Source organism: Coturnix japonica, unplaced genomic scaffold, assembly GCF_001577835.2.
Source record: "Coturnix japonica isolate 7356 unplaced genomic scaffold, Coturnix japonica 2.1 chrUnrandom586, whole genome shotgun sequence".
NCBI classification, from domain to species: Eukaryota; Metazoa; Chordata; class Aves; order Galliformes; family Phasianidae; genus Coturnix; species Coturnix japonica.
Window position 1 is genome coordinate 33,649 of NW_015439959.1, and position 17,373 is coordinate 51,021.

General features: G+C 58.7%; 1 protein-coding gene across 1 annotated transcript in view; it reads right to left on the reverse strand.

The window, feature by feature from the left end:
• Positions 1-8,020, reverse strand: part of LOC107307406 (arf-GAP with Rho-GAP domain, ANK repeat and PH domain-containing protein 1-like) — a gene marked incomplete at its 5' end in the record, with an annotated part of 12,867 nt that extends 4,847 nt beyond the window's left edge. Inside the window, one exon of the mRNA XM_015850917.1 lies at positions 7,871-8,020. Within this exon, the coding sequence (XP_015706403.1) occupies positions 7,871-8,020 (150 nt within the window). The remainder of the gene's footprint in view (positions 1-7,870) is intronic.
• Between the last annotated feature and the right edge of the window lie 9,353 nt (positions 8,021-17,373).

Sequence of the window (17,373 nt, forward strand, 5' to 3'; positions counted from 1 at the left end):
ACCTGGAACGCCTGCAGCCACGCCAGCCCTGCAACCACCCTGCATCATTGCAACTGTTCCGCACCAATGCAACCATCCCACCTGCAGCCACCCCATCATCTTGCAGCCCTGCGGCCACCCCATCCCATGCAACCACCCTGCATCACTGCAACAGCTGGGCACCACTGCAGCCAGGTGCATCCCATGCAGACAACACCCTGCATCAATTGCAAATTTCTGCAGCAATGCACCCCCCATCGCCTGCCAAGCCTTGCAGCACCCCAATCCCATCGCAAACCACCCTGCATACACTGCAACAGTGCGCCCTGCAGCCGAGCGCAATGCATCATTGCAACCACTCCAACCCTGCAACCACCCCATCCCTGCAACCACCCTGCATCACTGCAACTGTTCTGCCCACCAATGCAAACCATCCCACCTTGCCGAGCCACCCATCATCTTCAAAGCTGCAAGCCACCCATTCCCATGCAGACCACCCTGCATCACGTAGCATACAGCTGGCACACTGCAGACCAGCTGCCATCCCTGCACGCCTCAACACTGAACCACCCTGCACCATTGCAAACTAGTTTCCGCACCCAATGCAACCCACCATTGACCTGCAGCCCCACCCAATCAATTGCCAATCCACCCCAATCGTTGCAATCTACCCTGCAGCATCGCATCTTGCAACCACCCTGCAGCCCTGCAGCCAGCTGCATCCCATGCAACCACCATCCCCAATATTGCATCCACCCCAACCCTGCAACCACTTTGCATCATTGCAATGGTTCTGTACCAATGCAACCACCCCTATCCCTGCAGCCACCCCACCATCCTGCAGCCCTGCATCCACCCCATCCCATGCAACCACCCTGCACCGCTGCAACAGCTGGGTTACCCCTGCAGCCAGCGGCACTCCCATGCAACCACACCCTGATCAAGCAAATAGTCTTGCCAGCAACTGCAACCACCCCCATCCCTGCCAGCCCTGCAGCCACCCCATCCCCATGCAGCCATCCCAACCTGCAACCACCCCGCATCGTTGCAACCACCCCGCAGCCCTGCAGCCATCCCTGCATCCTTGCAGCCACCCCATCCCATGCAACCACCCGGCCATCACTGCAAACAGCTCTTGAGCACCCTTGCAGTCCACCCTGCACACTCGCAACGACACTTGCATCCTGCAAAGCCACCCCCATCCATGCAACCACCAATATTGCACACCACCCCCTGCATTCACTAGCAACAGGTCAGACCACCCCCTGCACCAGCTGCATCCATGGCAACCACCTCCAACTGCAACCACCCCATCCCTGCAACCACCCTGCAATCACTGCACTGTTCCGCACCAACCTGCAAACCACCTGTCAGCCCTGCACGACCTCATCAATCCTGCAGCCCTGCAGCCATCCCTGCATCTTGCAGCCACGCCCATCCGTGCAACCACGCCTGCCACCACCTGCAAATTGCGCAACCCCTGGCCAGCCACCTGCCACCAGCAAACCACCTTGCATCCTCATACAACACCCAATATCACTGCAGCCACCTGCCATCAACGCAACAACTTTGCACCCCGCGCGCTGCATCTCGATTGTGTAACCAATCAGAAGCCTGCAACGCACCCCATCCCTGCACCACCTGCATCACACTGCAACTGTTCTGCACCAACATGCAACACCTGTCAGCCCTAGCAACGACCTACATTCATCCTGCAGCCCTGCAGCCATCCTGCATCTGCACCCACACCGTGAGCAGTTGCAAGCGCCTAGAAGCCTGCAGGCCACGCCAGCGCCTGCAAGCCACCCGCATCCTAGCTTGCACGTGCGTTCTGCTACCAAATGCAGACCACCCTCCCTGCAGCCACCCCAATATCTGCAGCCTGCAGCCCACCCCATCCAATGCAACCACCTGCACCGCTGCAACAGCCTGGGCACCCCTGCAGCCAGCTGCATCCCTGCAAACCGCCTCAACACTGCAACCACCCTGCACCATTGCAACTGTTCCGCACCAATGCAACCACCTTGCAGCCCTGCAGCCACCCCACCCGATGCAATCACCCCTCATCGTTGCAACTACCCTGCAGCCCTTCAGCCATCCCTGCATCCTTGCCGATAACCTGCACGCTCCTGCAGCCCACGTGATCGCACATGACAACCACCCATCAGCCCAATATTGCATCCCATCCCCAACCCTGCAACCACTTTTGCATCACTGCAATGGTTGCCATGTGGACCAGAAATGCAACACCCCTATCCACTGCAAAGCCACGCGCGCGAGGCCTGCGAGCACTCAGATCCACCCCATCCATGCAACCACCCTGCCGACCGCTGGCAAACCAGCCGGCCACCACTGCAGCCACCTGATTTCACTGCAACCACCCTGCATCAATGCAACATTTCTGCAGCACATGCAACCACCCCATCCCTGCAGCTCCTCAAGCACCCCATCCCATGCAGCACCCACTGCAAACCACCCACATTGCTGCAACACCCCGCAGCCTGCAGCCATCCCTGCATCCTTGCAGGCCAACCCCATCCCATGCAACACTCGGCATCACTGCAACAGTTCGCACCCCTGCAGCCACCTGCACCACTGCTAACCACCTTGCATTCCTGCAAGCCACCCCACCCATGCACACACCCCAAATCAATTGCAGCCACCCTGCATCACTGCAAACAGTTCAGCCACCCCTGCAGCCAGCTGCATCATTGCAAACACTCCAACCCTGCAACACCTCCTGCAACCACCCTCAGCCTGCAACTGTTTCCGCACCATGCAACCACTGTCAGCCATGCAACCTCCCTGCACCTCGCCCAGCCTCCGCACTCCCTCTGCACCACCTGCCACTTGTCTACAACCCACCTGAACCTGCCCCACTCCCCTCTGCAACCACCCTGCCTCCATTGCACACGTCTCCCGCAACCAATGCAACCCACTCCCCGACCTGCACGCCCACCCCATCATTCTTCGCACCGCGCACGCCATCCCACCTGCAACCACCCCCGCATTCACCTGTCACAGCTGGCACACCTGTCAGCCAGCTGCATCCCATCGCAACCACCCTGCTTCCAATTGCAGATTTCTAGCAGCAATGCAACTCCACCCCCCTATATCCCCTGCTCAGCTCGGCCGACCCTATCCATGCAACCACCCTGCCCAGCAACTGCAACAGTGGGCACCCTGAGCCACCTGCACACAATGCAACCACCTCACAGACCTGGCTAACACACCCCAAACTTCTTGCAACCATACCACTGCGCGCCCACCTCTGCATCCTGCAGCCTCATTAGCAGCCACCCTATCCCATGCAACCACCCTGCATCACATGCAACAGTTCGCAGCCTTAGCAGCACTGCTAGCATCCGCTGGCAACACCGACCTAGCTCGCGAGCAACAGGTGACTTCCGCCCCCAATCCAACGCACGCGTGAGGGTCCGTGCAGCCGACCCCAAACGCCAGTGTAACTCACCAGCTCGCACCGTCGTTGCAACCGTGGAGCCTGGCTAGCGCGCCTCTGCAGCCCGTCCCCGGCATCCATCAGATCGCACAAGGCTCACACCCGCCTGAGGCCAGCTGCGATCTCCTATGGACCTCACCATCGCGCCAGGAGTGATCAGGAGAACAACCTAATGTGCAGATCTTGCCGACTTGCAATGGACTACTGAATGTCCAATGCACAACGAGCACGCCGCGTAGTCCGCTGGGCAGCCCCCCACGCAATCGCGATCCAGCCCGTCTCGTGCCGATCCGCATGGCGAAGACCAGCTGCGAGCCAGCGACAGCAGCGTGGCTGGACGCGCGCTGGTGCAAACAAGCGGCAAAGTGGTGTCCGAATGCAGAGCACACCCTGATACAAGTGCGAAGAGATGTTGTCGTGCAGCAAGGCACAACAACCAACCATATCCGTAGGTAGCAGCAACCTGCACGCAACACACCACCCGAAAGGCAGCCACCCCAGACCTGCAGACGCGAGCGCCGCGGGCATTGTTGCGAGACGACCGCCAAGGAGTCCGCTCTGGTACAGCGCATCGCGCGTGCTATTACTTCATTGCAGGCCGCCCTGCGCGTGGCAGAGCCACGCCTGACGCTCACTGCAGGAGGCAGGGTGGCATCCGTGCGCCGAGTGACAGAGCGCTGAGCCGTTTGCGGCCTGTTTCGAGTGCACGCGCGATGCCAGTAGCAACCACCCCCAGAAATCAATTGCAGGAAGCAGCAACCCCGCTCACTGTCGGCACATATACCTGCAGCCAGCTGCTAGTGCCCTGCACCACGAGAAGAGTCATCTGCAGCCCTCTGCAGCGCAGCTCGCGGGAGTCGCGCTATGCAGCCGAGCCCCATCCTCTCCACCACAGCAGCCCTGCGAGTATCTCCGTCCTGGCGGCCACCATGCCATGACAATTGGCAAGGGCGTGTGGTGGTCGGCACACGAGTGCAAGACCCAGCTCATTCCACTGAACCACGCCGCAGGAAGCGCTGCAGAACAGCCATGCATCATCGCAGCACCGGCACTCATTGCAACTGTGCTACGGACCGAGATGCCCAATCACCGCGCATGTGCAGCCTGACAGCACCATGCCTGCCACTATCGCAAGCCGCAGACACCAGATGCATTGCAGACCGAACCCCCGCAGGCTTGGCATGCCATCCCTGCGATCCTGTGCAGCAACCGCGAATAGCCGCATTGCAGACACCCCACGCTGCAGAACGGCGTGGGCACGCGCCTGCGAGCCGAGGGCTGAAATATCGCCTGCAACCGGCCTCGAACACTGCACAACACCCGTGGCCAGCCATTGCAGCGGACTGGGTTCGCGCACAATGAGACCACTTGGAGCCCATGCAAGCCACAACGAGCCCGATGCAAATCGGACCCCTTCATTCGTTCGCCCTACACTGCCAGGCCCTCGAGCCATACGTGCAGTGCGCTTGGAAAGCCATCCCCGCAGGTTCCCTTGCGCCGCTGCGAGATCCAATGACCAAGCCTGCACGACGTGCAACAGGCTGGGCAACCAGCTGCACATACAGCTGCCCACGACCATGGTCATAGCTTGCAAGGCATGCTGCAGCTCAGCAGCAGCGATAGGCAGCACTGCAGACATTAGAGGCGCTCTGATGTGGTGCGATCGCCACCGAACAGCATGGAATGGCATTGGATGCAGGGGCGTTGCGCAGGGCGGTGGGCATGCGCCACCGTTGGGCTGCATTTGGCGGAATGAGGCTGCAAAAGAACCGAGTGCGGGGCGCAGGCGTTCTTCTTCACGCGCCGCAGTAAGAAGCAGAGCTCACAGGCGGCATTCCTTGTGTGACGTGTCTGGGGAGACGAGGGGAGGAGGAGAGACGGGGTGGGGGGAAGGTGAGAGGATGAAGGAGGATGAGAGGTGAAGCGGGAGGGAAGCATGAGGAAAGTAGGAGGAGAGAGGGGAAGCTAAATAAGAGGGAAAAGAAGGGGAGAGGGGAAAGGGGAAACTGGGAAGAGAAATGGAAAGGAAGGGGAATTATTAGGAAGCGGAAGGGGAAAAGGAAGGCGGAAATGGAAGGGAAGGAAAGGGAAACTGGAAAGCGGAAATAAGAAGCAAGAAGGGAAGGGAAGCGACCAATTGGGAAGAAGCAGGGGAAGGCGAACAATAAATAGGGAAGGGGGAGGAGGGGGAAATTGGGGGAGTAGGAAGAAAGGAGGAGTAATGAAAGCAAAGGGAGTGGCGAAGAGGGAAGAAGGAGGAAAATGGGAAGGGGAAGAAGGGAAGGATGAGCGGGGAGAAATTGTTGAAGAGGGAAATGGGGAGGGAAAAAGGGAAGGGAAATAGGAGAGAAATGAGACGAAGGGAGAGGAAATCAGGAAGGAGAAGGGGAGGGGAATAAGAGGAAATAGGAGGGAAAGGAAAGGGGAATAAAAAGAGTAAGGGAGAAATGGAAGCGGGATATAGGAAGGGGGAAGGACAATTAGAAATAGGAGGGGCAGAATGGAGAGAGAAATGAAGGGGAAAGGGAAAGAAGGAAAGGGAAATGGGCGAAGAGGAAATAGGAAGGAGGAAGGGCTAAAATGGAAATGGGAGCGGGAAATGAGGGAAAGAGGAAGGGGAAGGACAATGGGAAGGGGAATAGGAAGGGAAATGGGAAGGAGAAGGGTAATGAAGGGGAAAGGGGAAAGGAAATAGGAAGGGGAGGGGAAATGAAGGGGAAAAGGTGAAGGAATAGAAAGAGGAAAGCGAAGAAAATAGGAAGCTGAAGGGGAAAGGGGGAAAGGGAAAAAGTAAATGGGAATAGGAAGGGCGAAGGGAAGATAGGAAGGGGGAAAGGGAAAGGGAAGGGGAGGGGAAACAGAAGAATAAGGGAAGGAGGAAACGGGGAAATGGGACGACATGGGAGAAGGGCAAGGGGGAGAAGTGGGAAGGAGGGAATAGGGAAGGGAAGGGGAGAGGTAGGCAGAGGGGAAGAGGGAAAGAGCATGGGGGAGCGAAGGGGAGAATGGGAAGCGGAAAAAGGGAAAGGAAGCGAAAATAATAGGAAGGGAACTAGGGAAGGACCGAAGTGGAACGGCGGGAAATAGGACAGGGAAAGGCGGAGGGGAAAGAAGAAGGGGACAATAGGAAGCGGGAAATGGAAAGGCGGAGGGGAAATGGAAGAGAAATGAGCGAAGAGAACGCGAAAATTGGGTAAGGGGGAGAGAGCAACAGCGTGGAGGAATACGGATAGAGGAGAGCGGAGAAATAGAAATTAGGAAGGGGAACATGGAAGAGATGAGAGACAGGAAATCCGTCTGCAAAGAGGGAAGGGGAGAAGCTGGGGAGGGACAACCTGGGAAGAGCAAGCGCTGAAGAAAACGGGAAAGGAGACAGCATGGGAAGAGAAATAATGTCGGGGAAGAAAGGGGCATTGGACACAGGGGTCCGAGGGGCGGAATCGGTGGAGGGAAAGAGCGAGAGCGGGGCAAATAGGGATGAGGATTAGGAAGCGGAAATTGGGAGGGGAAATAGGGAAGGGGAAAATCAGAAGGAGAAATTGGGCAAGGGAAGAGGAAGGGGGAAGAGGAATAGGAAAGGGAGAAGGGAAAGGGGAAGCGGAAAGGGAAACGGGACAAGGGCGAAGGGAAAAGGGAAAGGGGAAGGGGAAACTGTAAGAGAAATGGGAGAAAAGGCCGGAAAGGGGAAGATGTGAATACGGGGAAATGGCAGGGAAATAGCACGGGAAAAAGAAGTGAGAACAGGAAAAGGAAGGGGAAGGGGGGGGAAGGGAAGGGGAGGGAGGGAAGGGAGGGAGGGAGGGAAGGAAGGGAAGAAGGAAGAAGGAAGGGAAGGGAAGGGAAGGGAGGAAGGAAGAGGAAGGAAGGGGGAAGGGAAGGAAGGGAAGGGAAGGAAGGGAGGCTCCGGACTTAGGCCGGGGCGAATGGCGAAGGGAAGCGCCGGAGGGACGCGGAAAGGGCAGCGCACGGAGGGAAGCGAAGGAAGGCGAAGAAGGGAGGGAAGGGAAGGAACGGTAAAGGAAGGGAAGGGGAGGGAAGCGGAGGGAAGGAGAGAAGGGAGGGGAAGGGAGGAAGGGGGAGGGACGAGAAGGGGAGGGGCTGAAGGGAGGGCAAGGGGAGAAATGCAATCACCCCTCATCGTTGCAACTACCCTGCAGCCCTGCAGCCATCCCTGCATCCTTGCAACCACCCCCAGCCCTGCAGCCAGCTGCATCCCATGCAACCACCCTGCATCACTGCAACAGCTGGGCACCCCTGCAGCCAGCTGCATCCCATGCAAGCTTCCAAGCATGCTCACACTCACACACATGCAGCTGCAGACAGAGGCGCTCTCATTTGCACCCACCCACACACATGCATGCATGTGTGCAGCCGGTTGCAGCGTTGCAGCGCCACCCGGTGGCTGCATTTGCTGCATGGCTGCAAACTCACCAGGTCGGGGGGCGCAGCTTCTTCTTCACCCCCAGGTAGAAGCGGAGGCTGCACAGCGGCCATTCCTTGTCTGGACGGTGGCTCTGGGGGGAGGAAGGGGAGAGGAAACGGGTGAGGGGGGAGGAAATGGGAAGGGAAATAGGAAGAGGAAGGGGAAGGGGAAGGAGAAATGGAAAGGGAAGGGGAAGGGGAAAGAAGAAGGGGAAATAGGAAGGGGAAGGGGAAAGGGGAAACTGGGAAGAGAAATGGGAAGAGGAAGGGGAAATGGGAAGGGGAAGGGGAAATAGGAAGGGGAAATAGGAAGGGGAAGGGGAAAGGGGAAACTGGGAAGGGAAATAGGAAGAGGAAGGGGAAGGGGAAGGAGAAATGGGAAGAAGAAGGGGAAGGGGGAAATAAATAGGAAGGGGAAGGGGAGGGGAAATGGGGAAGGGGAAGAGGAAGGGGGAAATAGAAAAGGGGAAGGGGAAGAGGAAGAAGGGAAGGGGAAATGGGAAGGGGAAGAGGAAAGGGATGAGGGGGGGAGGAAATGGGAAGGGGAAATGGGGAAGGGAAAAGGGGAAGGGAAATAGGAAGAGAAATGGGAAAGGGAAGGGGAAATAGGAAGGAGAAGGGGAGGGGAAATAAGGAGGGGAAATAGGAAGGGGAAATGGGAAAGGGGAAATAAAAAGAGGAAGGGGAAATGGGAAGGGGAGATAGGAAGGGGGAAGGGAAATAGGAAATAGGAAGGGGAAATGGGAGAGAGAAATGAAGGGGAAAGGGAAAAGGGAAAGGGGAAATGGGAAGAGGAAATAGGAAATAGGAAGGGGAAATGGGAAATGGGAGGGGGAAATGGGGAAGAGGAAGGGGAGAGGAAATGGGAAGGGGAAATAGGAAGGGGAAATGGGGAGGAGAAGGGTAAATGGGAAGGGGAAAGGGAAAGGGGAAATAGGAAGGGGAAGGGGAAATGAAGGGGGAAAAGGTGAAGGGAAATAGAAAGAGGAAAAGGGAAGGGAAAATAGGAAGCTGAAGGGGAAAGGGGGAAGGGGAAAAAGTAAATGGGAATAGGAAGGGGAAGGGGAAATAGGAAGGGGGACAGGGAAGGGGAAGGGGAGGGGAAATAGGAAGAATAAGGGGAAGAGGAAAGGGAAATGGGAAATGGGAAAGGGAAGGGGAAGGGAAGAGGAATAGGGAAGGGGAAGGGGAAATAGGAAGGGGAAGAGGAAAAGGGATGGGGGGAGGAAGGGGAAATGGGAAGGGAAAAGGGAAGGGGAAGGGAAATAATGGGAAAGGGAAATAGGAAGAAGAAGGGGAAGGGGAAATAGGAAGGGGAAGGGGAGGGGAAATAAGAAGGGGAAATAGGAAGGGGAAATGGGAAAGGGGAAGGGGAAATAGGAAGAGAAATGGGAAGAGGAAGGGGAAATGGGAAGGGGAAATAGGAAGGGTAGATAGGAAGGGGGAAGGGAAATAGGAAATAGGAAGGGGAAATGGAAAATGGGAGGGGGAAATGTGAAGAGGAAGGGGAAGGGGGAGGGGAAACTGGGAAGAGGAAGGGGAAAAGGGAAAGGAGAAATGGGAAGAGAAATGGGAAGAGAAGGGGGAGAGGAAAGGGGTGAGGGGGGGAGGATGGGAAATGGGAAGGGGAAATAGGAAATAGGAAGGGGAAATGGGAGGGGGAAATGGGGAAGGGGAAATAGGAAGGAGAAATGGGAAGGGGAAGAGGAAGTGGGAAGAGGAATAGGGAAAGGGAAAGGGAAAGGGGAAGGGAAAGGGAAAGGGAAAGGGGAAGGGAAAGGGGAAAGGGGAAGGGGAAACTGGGAAGAGAAATGGGAAGAAAAGGGGAAGGGGAAATGTGAAAGGGGAAATGGCAAGGGGAAATAGGAAGGGAAAAAGGGAAGTGTTAGCTGGACTAGGAGAGATTACAAGGACAACGGATTATTGTGGGACTGTTCGAAGAGAAGATGAGGAGGAGGCCGGTGGTGGATACTAGCGGGGGCGGTGGATGGGGTGGGGAGAGGGGATGGGGGCAGTGGGGGGGATGGGGGGGGAAGGGGATGCGAATGGGGATGGGAGTGGGATGGGATGGGATGGGATGATGGGATGGGATGGGATGGGATGGGATGGATGGATTTGGGATGGGATGGGAATGAATGGATGGGAAATGGGATGGGTATGGGAATTGGGATGGATGGGATGGGATGGGATGAGATGGATGGGATGGATGGAATGGGATGGATGAGATGATGGGAATGAGGATGGAATGGATGGAGGATGGCGATGGAGGAATGGGATTGGGAATGGGATGAGGATGATGGGGGTGGGATGGCAAATGGGAGGATGGGATGGATGGGACTGGATGGGAATGGATGGGGGAAATGGGATGATGAGGAAGATGGGATGGGATGGGATGTATGGGTTATGGGAATGGGATGGATGGAGTGCGGATGGGATGCGGATGGGGGATGGGATGGGATGGGAAATGGAATGGATGGATGGAGATGGGATTGGAGGGACTGGATTGGATGGGATGGGAATGGGATGGGATGGATGGATGGGATGGGATGGATGGTGATGGGATGGGGTGGGATGGGATGGGATGCGGATGGGATGGGATGGGATGGGATGGGATGGATGGGAAATGGGATGGGATGGGGATGGGATGGGATGGAGGGGATGGTGGGATGGGATGGGATGGGATGGATGGGATGGGAGGATGGGATGGGGGTGGATGGGATGGAATGGATGAGATTGTTCGGATGGATTTGGGATGGGCATGGGAATGGGATTCGGATGGGAATGGACGATGAGATGGGATGGGATTCGGGATGGGGTGGAGATGAGGATTGGATGGGAATGCTGGGATGGGAGTGCGGATGGGCAATGTGGATTGGGATGAGGCATGGGAACGTGGATGGAATTGGGATGGGTATGGTATGGAAGGGGGGATGTGGATGCGAATGGATGGGGCATGGATGGGGAATGGGATCGGGGGGGGATGAAAGGATGGATGGGATGGATGGGATGGAGATGGATCGGGGGGATGGGGGGGTATGGGGTTGGGGTGGAAATGGGACTGGATTGGATAAGGATGGGATGGGGATTGAATGGGGTTGGGGAATGGGAGGGGATGGGATGGGAGTGGAGTTGGGAATGGGATTGGGATGGAATAGAGGATGGGATGGGGCGTTGGAATGGGATTGGGATGAGTGACTCAGTTGGGGATGGGATGTGGGATGGGGATGGGATGGGGAAATGGGATGGATGGGAATGGGGGATGGTGAATAATGGATGGATGGGAATGGGATTGGGATGGGATGGGATGGGATGGATGGGATGGGATGGGATGGGAGAGGGTATTGGGAGGATGGATTGATGGTGATTGGGATGGGGAATGGATGATGGGATGGGATACGGGATGGGATGGGACTGCCGGATGGGGATATGGGGATGGGATGGGATGGGATGGGGCGAGGGGAGGGATGCGGATTGGGGGATGGGATGGGGCACGGGAGAGAGTAGGGAGGAATAGGAGTAGTATGCATGGGGATGGGATGGGATGGGATGGGGATGGGATGGGGATGGGGATGGGATGGGATGGATGGGAATTATATGGGATGGGGATGGGGATGGATGGGGATGCGGGAATGGGGATGGGATGGGGAATGGGATGGGTATGGGATGGGATGGGGATGGGAATGGGATTGGGGATGGATGGGATGGGGATGGGGATGGGATTTGGGGATGGGGATGGGATGGGGATGGGGATGGGGAGGGATGGGGATGGGGATGGGATCGGGGATCGGGATTTGGGGAATGGAATGAGGATAGGAATGGGGATGGGATGGGAACTCGGCGGACTGGGATAGGGATGGGGATGGGATGGGGGTGGAGTGGAAGTGGGGAACGTTATAGGAATGGGATGGTGGATGGATGGGGATGGGATGGGATGGGGATGGATTGGGGATGGAGGAGGAGGGAATAGATGTGGATGGGATGGGAAGGGGATGGGAATGGGGATGGCAGGGATGGGAATGGGGATGGAAGGGGATGGGAATAGGATGGGATGGGGTTTGGGAATACGAATGGGATCGGGATGGATGGGGGTGGAATGGGGAATGGGAAATGGATGTGGGAGGGAAATGGGAATGGGATGGGGATGGAACGGGGTACAGGGAATAGGAATGGTGATGGGGTTGGGAATGGGATTGGGATGGGGAATGGGATGGGGTTGGGGTGGGGATGGAAGGGGTGGACGGGAATGGATGGGATGGAGGATGGATGGGGATTGGGGATGGGATGGGGCAATAGGATGGATGGCGGATGCCGGAGTGGGGTGGATGCTTAGGTGCTGTGCATTGTGAAGTGCCACCTGCATTGGTTGTGTCATGTGGTGCTATTGTGGGGGTGGGTTTGCGGTTTGTGTGCATTTGTATTGTTTGTGGGTTGGCTTGTGGGGCGTGGCTCATGTTTGGTGTGAGATTCACCAGTGCCATTGCAAGTGGTTCCGTTCGCGGAAGCTTTCGATAGGGTGGTCCCCCCCACCCCCAGGAGCGCCCCTGCATTTACCCGAGCGGGGGTTGCTGCCCATCGCTGCATATCTGGGGCACTGAACAGTTATTTGCTGGTCAAGAAGCCAGCTCGCCATGGACAGCATGCTGCCTAACCTGGGTGAGGATTTGGGGCAGGAGGGGATGTGTGGGGCTGGGGGGGATGTGTGGGGCTGGGGGGGCAGAAAGGGGGAGCTCAGGGGTGGGAGGGAGGGGGGATGTGTGGGCAAGGGCTACTGCATGTGTGGGACCAGGAGGGGGACTGAGGGGGGTCAGGGGGGGATGTGTGGGGCTGGGGGGGGGATGTGTGGGGCAGGAGGTGGATATGTGGGCAGGGGTGGGTAGTTGGGGCTGGGGGGGATGTGTGGGGCAGGAGTTGGGGATTGTGGGGCAGGATATGGAATGTGTGGGCCAGGGTAGGGCTAGGGTTAGGGTAGGAATGTGTGGTGCAGCGAGGGGGGAATGTGGTGGGGCCAGGGTGGGGGGCTGTGTAGGCCAGGGGGGTTGTGTGGGCTTGGAGGGGAATTTGTGGGGTTGGGGGGGCTGTGTAGCGCAAGGGGATGTATGGGGCAGGAGGGATTGTGGGGCTGGGTGTGATGTGTGATGTGGGGTCAGTGGGGGTGGGGGGAATGTGGTGGGGCAGGAAGGGAATAGGGGACTGGGAGGGGGGGGGCCCTGGGGGGGAGAATGTGGTCCAGGGGTCAATATGTGGCCTGGGGGGGATGATTGTGTGGGCTGGGGGGGGGAATGAAAACGAGGGGGATGTGTGGGGCTGGGGGGGTGTTGTGGGGCAGGAGGGTGGATATGTGGGCTGGCTGGGGGGATGTGTGGCGCAGTGAGGGGAGAATTTGGGGGCGGGCTGGGGGGATGTGGTGATGTAAGGGGCAGTAGGGGGGTTGGGGGATTGTGGGGCTAGGAGGGGGATATCTGGGGGGCTGAAGTGGGGCCAGATAGGGGGGATATGTGGGGCCAGGGGTCAAATAGTGGGGCTGGGGGGGGATAGAATGTGTGGGCTTGGGGGGGGAAATGTTGGTGATGTGTGGGGCAGGGGGTGGATTGTGGGGCTGGGGGGGGATAGCTAAGGGGCTGGGGGGGGGGGAAGGGGAGGTGTTGTGGGGGGCGGAGGGGGACTGTGTGGGGCCGGGTGGGGCCATGTGGTTTGGCCAGGGGGGGGATGGGGGAGTGTGGCCAGGAGGGTTGATGTGTGGGGCCGGGTGGGGCATGTGTGGGGCGACGAGGGGGGATGGGGGGTATATGGGGCCAGAGGGTGATGTGGTGGGCCGGGGGGTGGGGCAGTGTGTGGGCAGGGTTGGATCTGTGGGTGTGGGAGGTGGATGTGGGGGCAGGGTTGATTGTGTGGGGCCACTGGGTGGATAGTGGTGGGCTGGGGGGATGTTGGGGCTGGGCATGGATGTGTGGGGCCTGGGGTGCGATGTGCTGGGGCCTGGGTGGATCTGTGGGGCTGGGTGAGGACTGTGGGCAGGGTGGGATGTGTGGGCAGAGGTGGACTGTGTGGGGCAGTGGTGGGATGTGTGTGTGTCTCGTGTCCCGCATGCCAGCAGAGTGGTGACAGCAAATCCACGGCGTGATGATAGTTCTGTGAAGGAGCGGCAAGTGCTGGGCGGGCTGAGCTCGCTTCCACGAACCCGGGTACCTCATCCTCAGCCAGCCGCAGCGCTGCGCCTCTACAAGGACGTGGCTGGGTGCGAGGGGGGAGACACTGACCCCTTCCCTTCCCTTCCCTTCCTTCCCTTCCCTTCCCCTTCCCTTCCCTTCCCTTCCCTTCCCTCCCTTCCCTTCCTTCCTTCCTTCCCTTCCCTCCCTTCCCTTCCCTTCGCCTTCCCTCCTTCCCCTTCCCTTCCCTTCCTCCTCTTCCCTTCCGCTTCCTTCCCTTCGCCTTCCCTTCCCTTCCCCTTCCTCCCCTTCCTCCCCTTCCTCCCCTTCCTCCCCTTCCTTCCCTTCCTTCCCTTCCTTCCCTTCCCTTCCTTCTTCCTCATTGGTCCCCCTTCCCCTTGTTCCCCCTTCCCTTCCTCCCTTCCCTTCCTTTCTTCCCTTCCCTTCCCTTCCTTTCCTTCCCTTCCCTTCCCTTCCCTTCCCTCCCCTCCCGCTCCCTCCCTCCCCTCCCTCCCCTCCTCACCCTCCCTCCCCTTCCCTTCCCTTCCCTTTTTCCCCTTCCCCTCCCCTTCCCTCCCCTTCCCTCCCTTCCCTCCCTTCCCTCCCCTTCCCTCCCCTCCCTCCCCGTTCCCTCGCCCTTCCTTCCTCCCCTTTCCCTCCCCCCACCCTTCCCTCCTTCCCCTTCCCTGCCCTTCCCTTGCCTTCCCTTCCCTTCTTTCTTCCCTTCTACTTCCCTTCCCTTCTCCTCCCTTCCTTCCATTGTCCCTTCCTTCCCTCCCCTTCCCTCCCCTTCCCTCCTCCCCTATCCCGTTCCCTTCCCTTCCCTTCCTCCCTTCCTTCGCTTCCCTCCCCTTCCCTTCCTTTCCCTTCCCTTCCCTTCCCTACCCTTCCTTCCTTCCCCCTCTGCCCTTCCTTCCCTCCCTTCCCTTCCGCTTTCCCTCCCTTCCCTTCCCTTCCCTTCCTTCCCTTCCTTCCCTCCCTTCCTTCCCTTTCTTCCCTTCCTTCTCCCCTCCCCTTCTCCCCTTCTCCCTTCTCCTTCCTTCCCACTTCCCTTCCCTCCTTCCTTCCCTCCTTGCCTTCACTTCCCTTTTCCCTTCTCCCCTTCCCTTCCCTTTCCTTCCTTCTTCCCTCCCTTTCCCTTCCCTTCCCTCCCTTCCTTCCCTTCCCTTCGCCCCTTCCCTTCCTCCCTTCCTTTCCTTTCCCTTCCTTCCCTTGCCCTTCTTCCCTTCCCTCCTTCCCTCCCTTCCCTCCCCTTCCCTCCCCTTCCTCCCCTTCCCTTCCCTTCCCTTCCCTTCCCTTCCTTTCCTTACCCTTCTCCTTCCCTTCCCTTCCCCTTCCGCTCCTTCCTTCCCTTGCCCTTCCCTTCCCTTCCCTTCCCTTCCCTTCCCTTCCCTCCTTCCCTTCCCTTCCCTTCCCTCCCCTTCCCTCCCTTCCCTCCCTTCCCTCCCTTCCCTCCCCTCCTCCTTCCCCTCCCCTTCCTCTTCCCCTTCCCTCCCCTTCCCGTCCTTCCTTCCCTTCCTTACCTTCCCTTCCTTCCCTTCCCTCCCCTCCCTCCCTTGCCCTTCCTTCCCTTCCTCCCCTTCCACTTCCCTTTCCCCTCTCCCCTTCTCCCTTCCCTTCCCTTCCTTCCTTCCCTTCCCTTCCCTTCCTTCCCTTCCACTTCCCTCCCTTCCTTCCCTTCCCTCCTTCCTTCCCTTCCCTTCCCTTCCCTCCCCTTCCCTTCCCTTCCCTCCCTCCCTTCCCTCCCTTCCCTCCCCTTCCCTCCCCTTTCCCTCCCCTTCCCCCTTGCCCTTCCCTTTTCCCTTCCCTTTCCTCTTCCCTTCCCTCCGCTTCCCTTCCCCTTCCCTTCTCCCTTCCCTTCCCCTTCCCTTCCCTTCCCTTCCCTTCTCCATCCCTTCCCTTCTCCTTCCCTTCCCTTCTCCTTCCCTTCCCTTCTCCCTTCCCTTCCCTCTCCCTCCCTTCCCTCCCCTTCCTCCCCTTCCTGCCCCTTCCCTTCCCTCCCTCCCCTTCCCTTCCCTTCCCTTCCCCTTCCCTTCCCTCCCTTCCCACTTCCCTTTCCCGATTCCCTTCCTTCCCCTTCCCTTCCCTATCCCGCACCTTCCCTTCCCTCCCTTCCATATCGCCTTCCCTTCCTCCTTCCCTTCCCTTCCCTTCCCTTCCCTTCTTCCCTTCCCTTCCCCTCTCCTCTCCCCTTCCCTTCCCTCCTCTTCCCTCCCTCTCCCTTCCCTCCCCTTCCTTCCCCTCCCTGCCTCTTCCCTTCCCTCCTTCCTTCCCTTCCCTTCCCTCCCTGTCCTTCCCTTCCCTTCCCTTCCCTTCCCTTCCCTTCCCTCCTCCCCTTGCCCTTCCCTTCCCTCCCTTCCTTCCCTTCTCTCTCCCTTCCCTTCGTCTCCATCTCCCTTTCCCTTCCATCCCCTTCCCCCACCTTCCTCCCCTTCCCTCCCTTCCTTCCTTCCTTCTTCGCCTTCCTCCTTCCTTCCCTTCCCTTCCTTCCTCCCTTCCCTTCCATTCCCTTCCCTTCCCTCCCCCTTCCGCCTTCCCTCCCTTCCCTTTCCCTTCCTTCCCTTCCCTTCCCGTTCCCTTCCCTTCCCTTCCCTCTCCTTGCTCCTTTACCTCTCCCTCCCTTCCCTCCCCTTCCCTTCCCCTTCTCCTTGCCCTCCCTTCCCTTCCCTCCCCGCTCCCTCCTCCCTTCCCTTCCCTTCCCTTCCCATTCCCTTACCCTTCCCTCCCTTCCTCCCCTTCCTCCCTTCCCTCCCCTTTCCCTTCCTTCCCTCCACTTCCCTTCCCTTTCCCTTACCTCCCCTCCTCCCCTTCCCTCCCCTTCCCTTCCCTTCCTCCCCTTCCTCCCCTTCCCTCCCCCTCTTCCCCTTCCCTCTCCCTTCCCTTCCCTTTTTCCCCTTCCCTCCTCTCCCTTCCTTCCCTTCCTTCTTCCCTTCCCTTCCCTTCCCTTCCCTTCCCTTCCTTCCCTTCCCTTCCCTCCCTTCCCTTTCCCTTCCCTTCCCTCCCTTCCCTTCCTTCCCCCCCTTCCTCCCCTTCCCTCCCCTTCTCTCCCTCCCCTTCCCTCCCCTTCCCTTCTTTCCTCCCTTCCTCCCCTTCCTCCCGGTTCCCTTACCCTTCTTTCCCTTCCCTTCGCCTTCCCTCCTCCCTTCCTTCCCTTCCCTTCCCCTTCCCTTCCCTTCCCTTACCCTTCCCTGCCCTTCCCTTCCCTTTCCCTTCCTTCCCTTCCCTCCCTCCTTCCCTTCCCTCTTCTTGCCGCTTTCCTTCCCTTCCCTTCCTTCCCTTCCCTTCCCTCCTTCCCTCCCCTCCCTCCCTTCCCCTCCCTTCCCCTCCCTTCCCCTTCCTTTTCCCCTCTTCTTTTCCTTTTCTCCA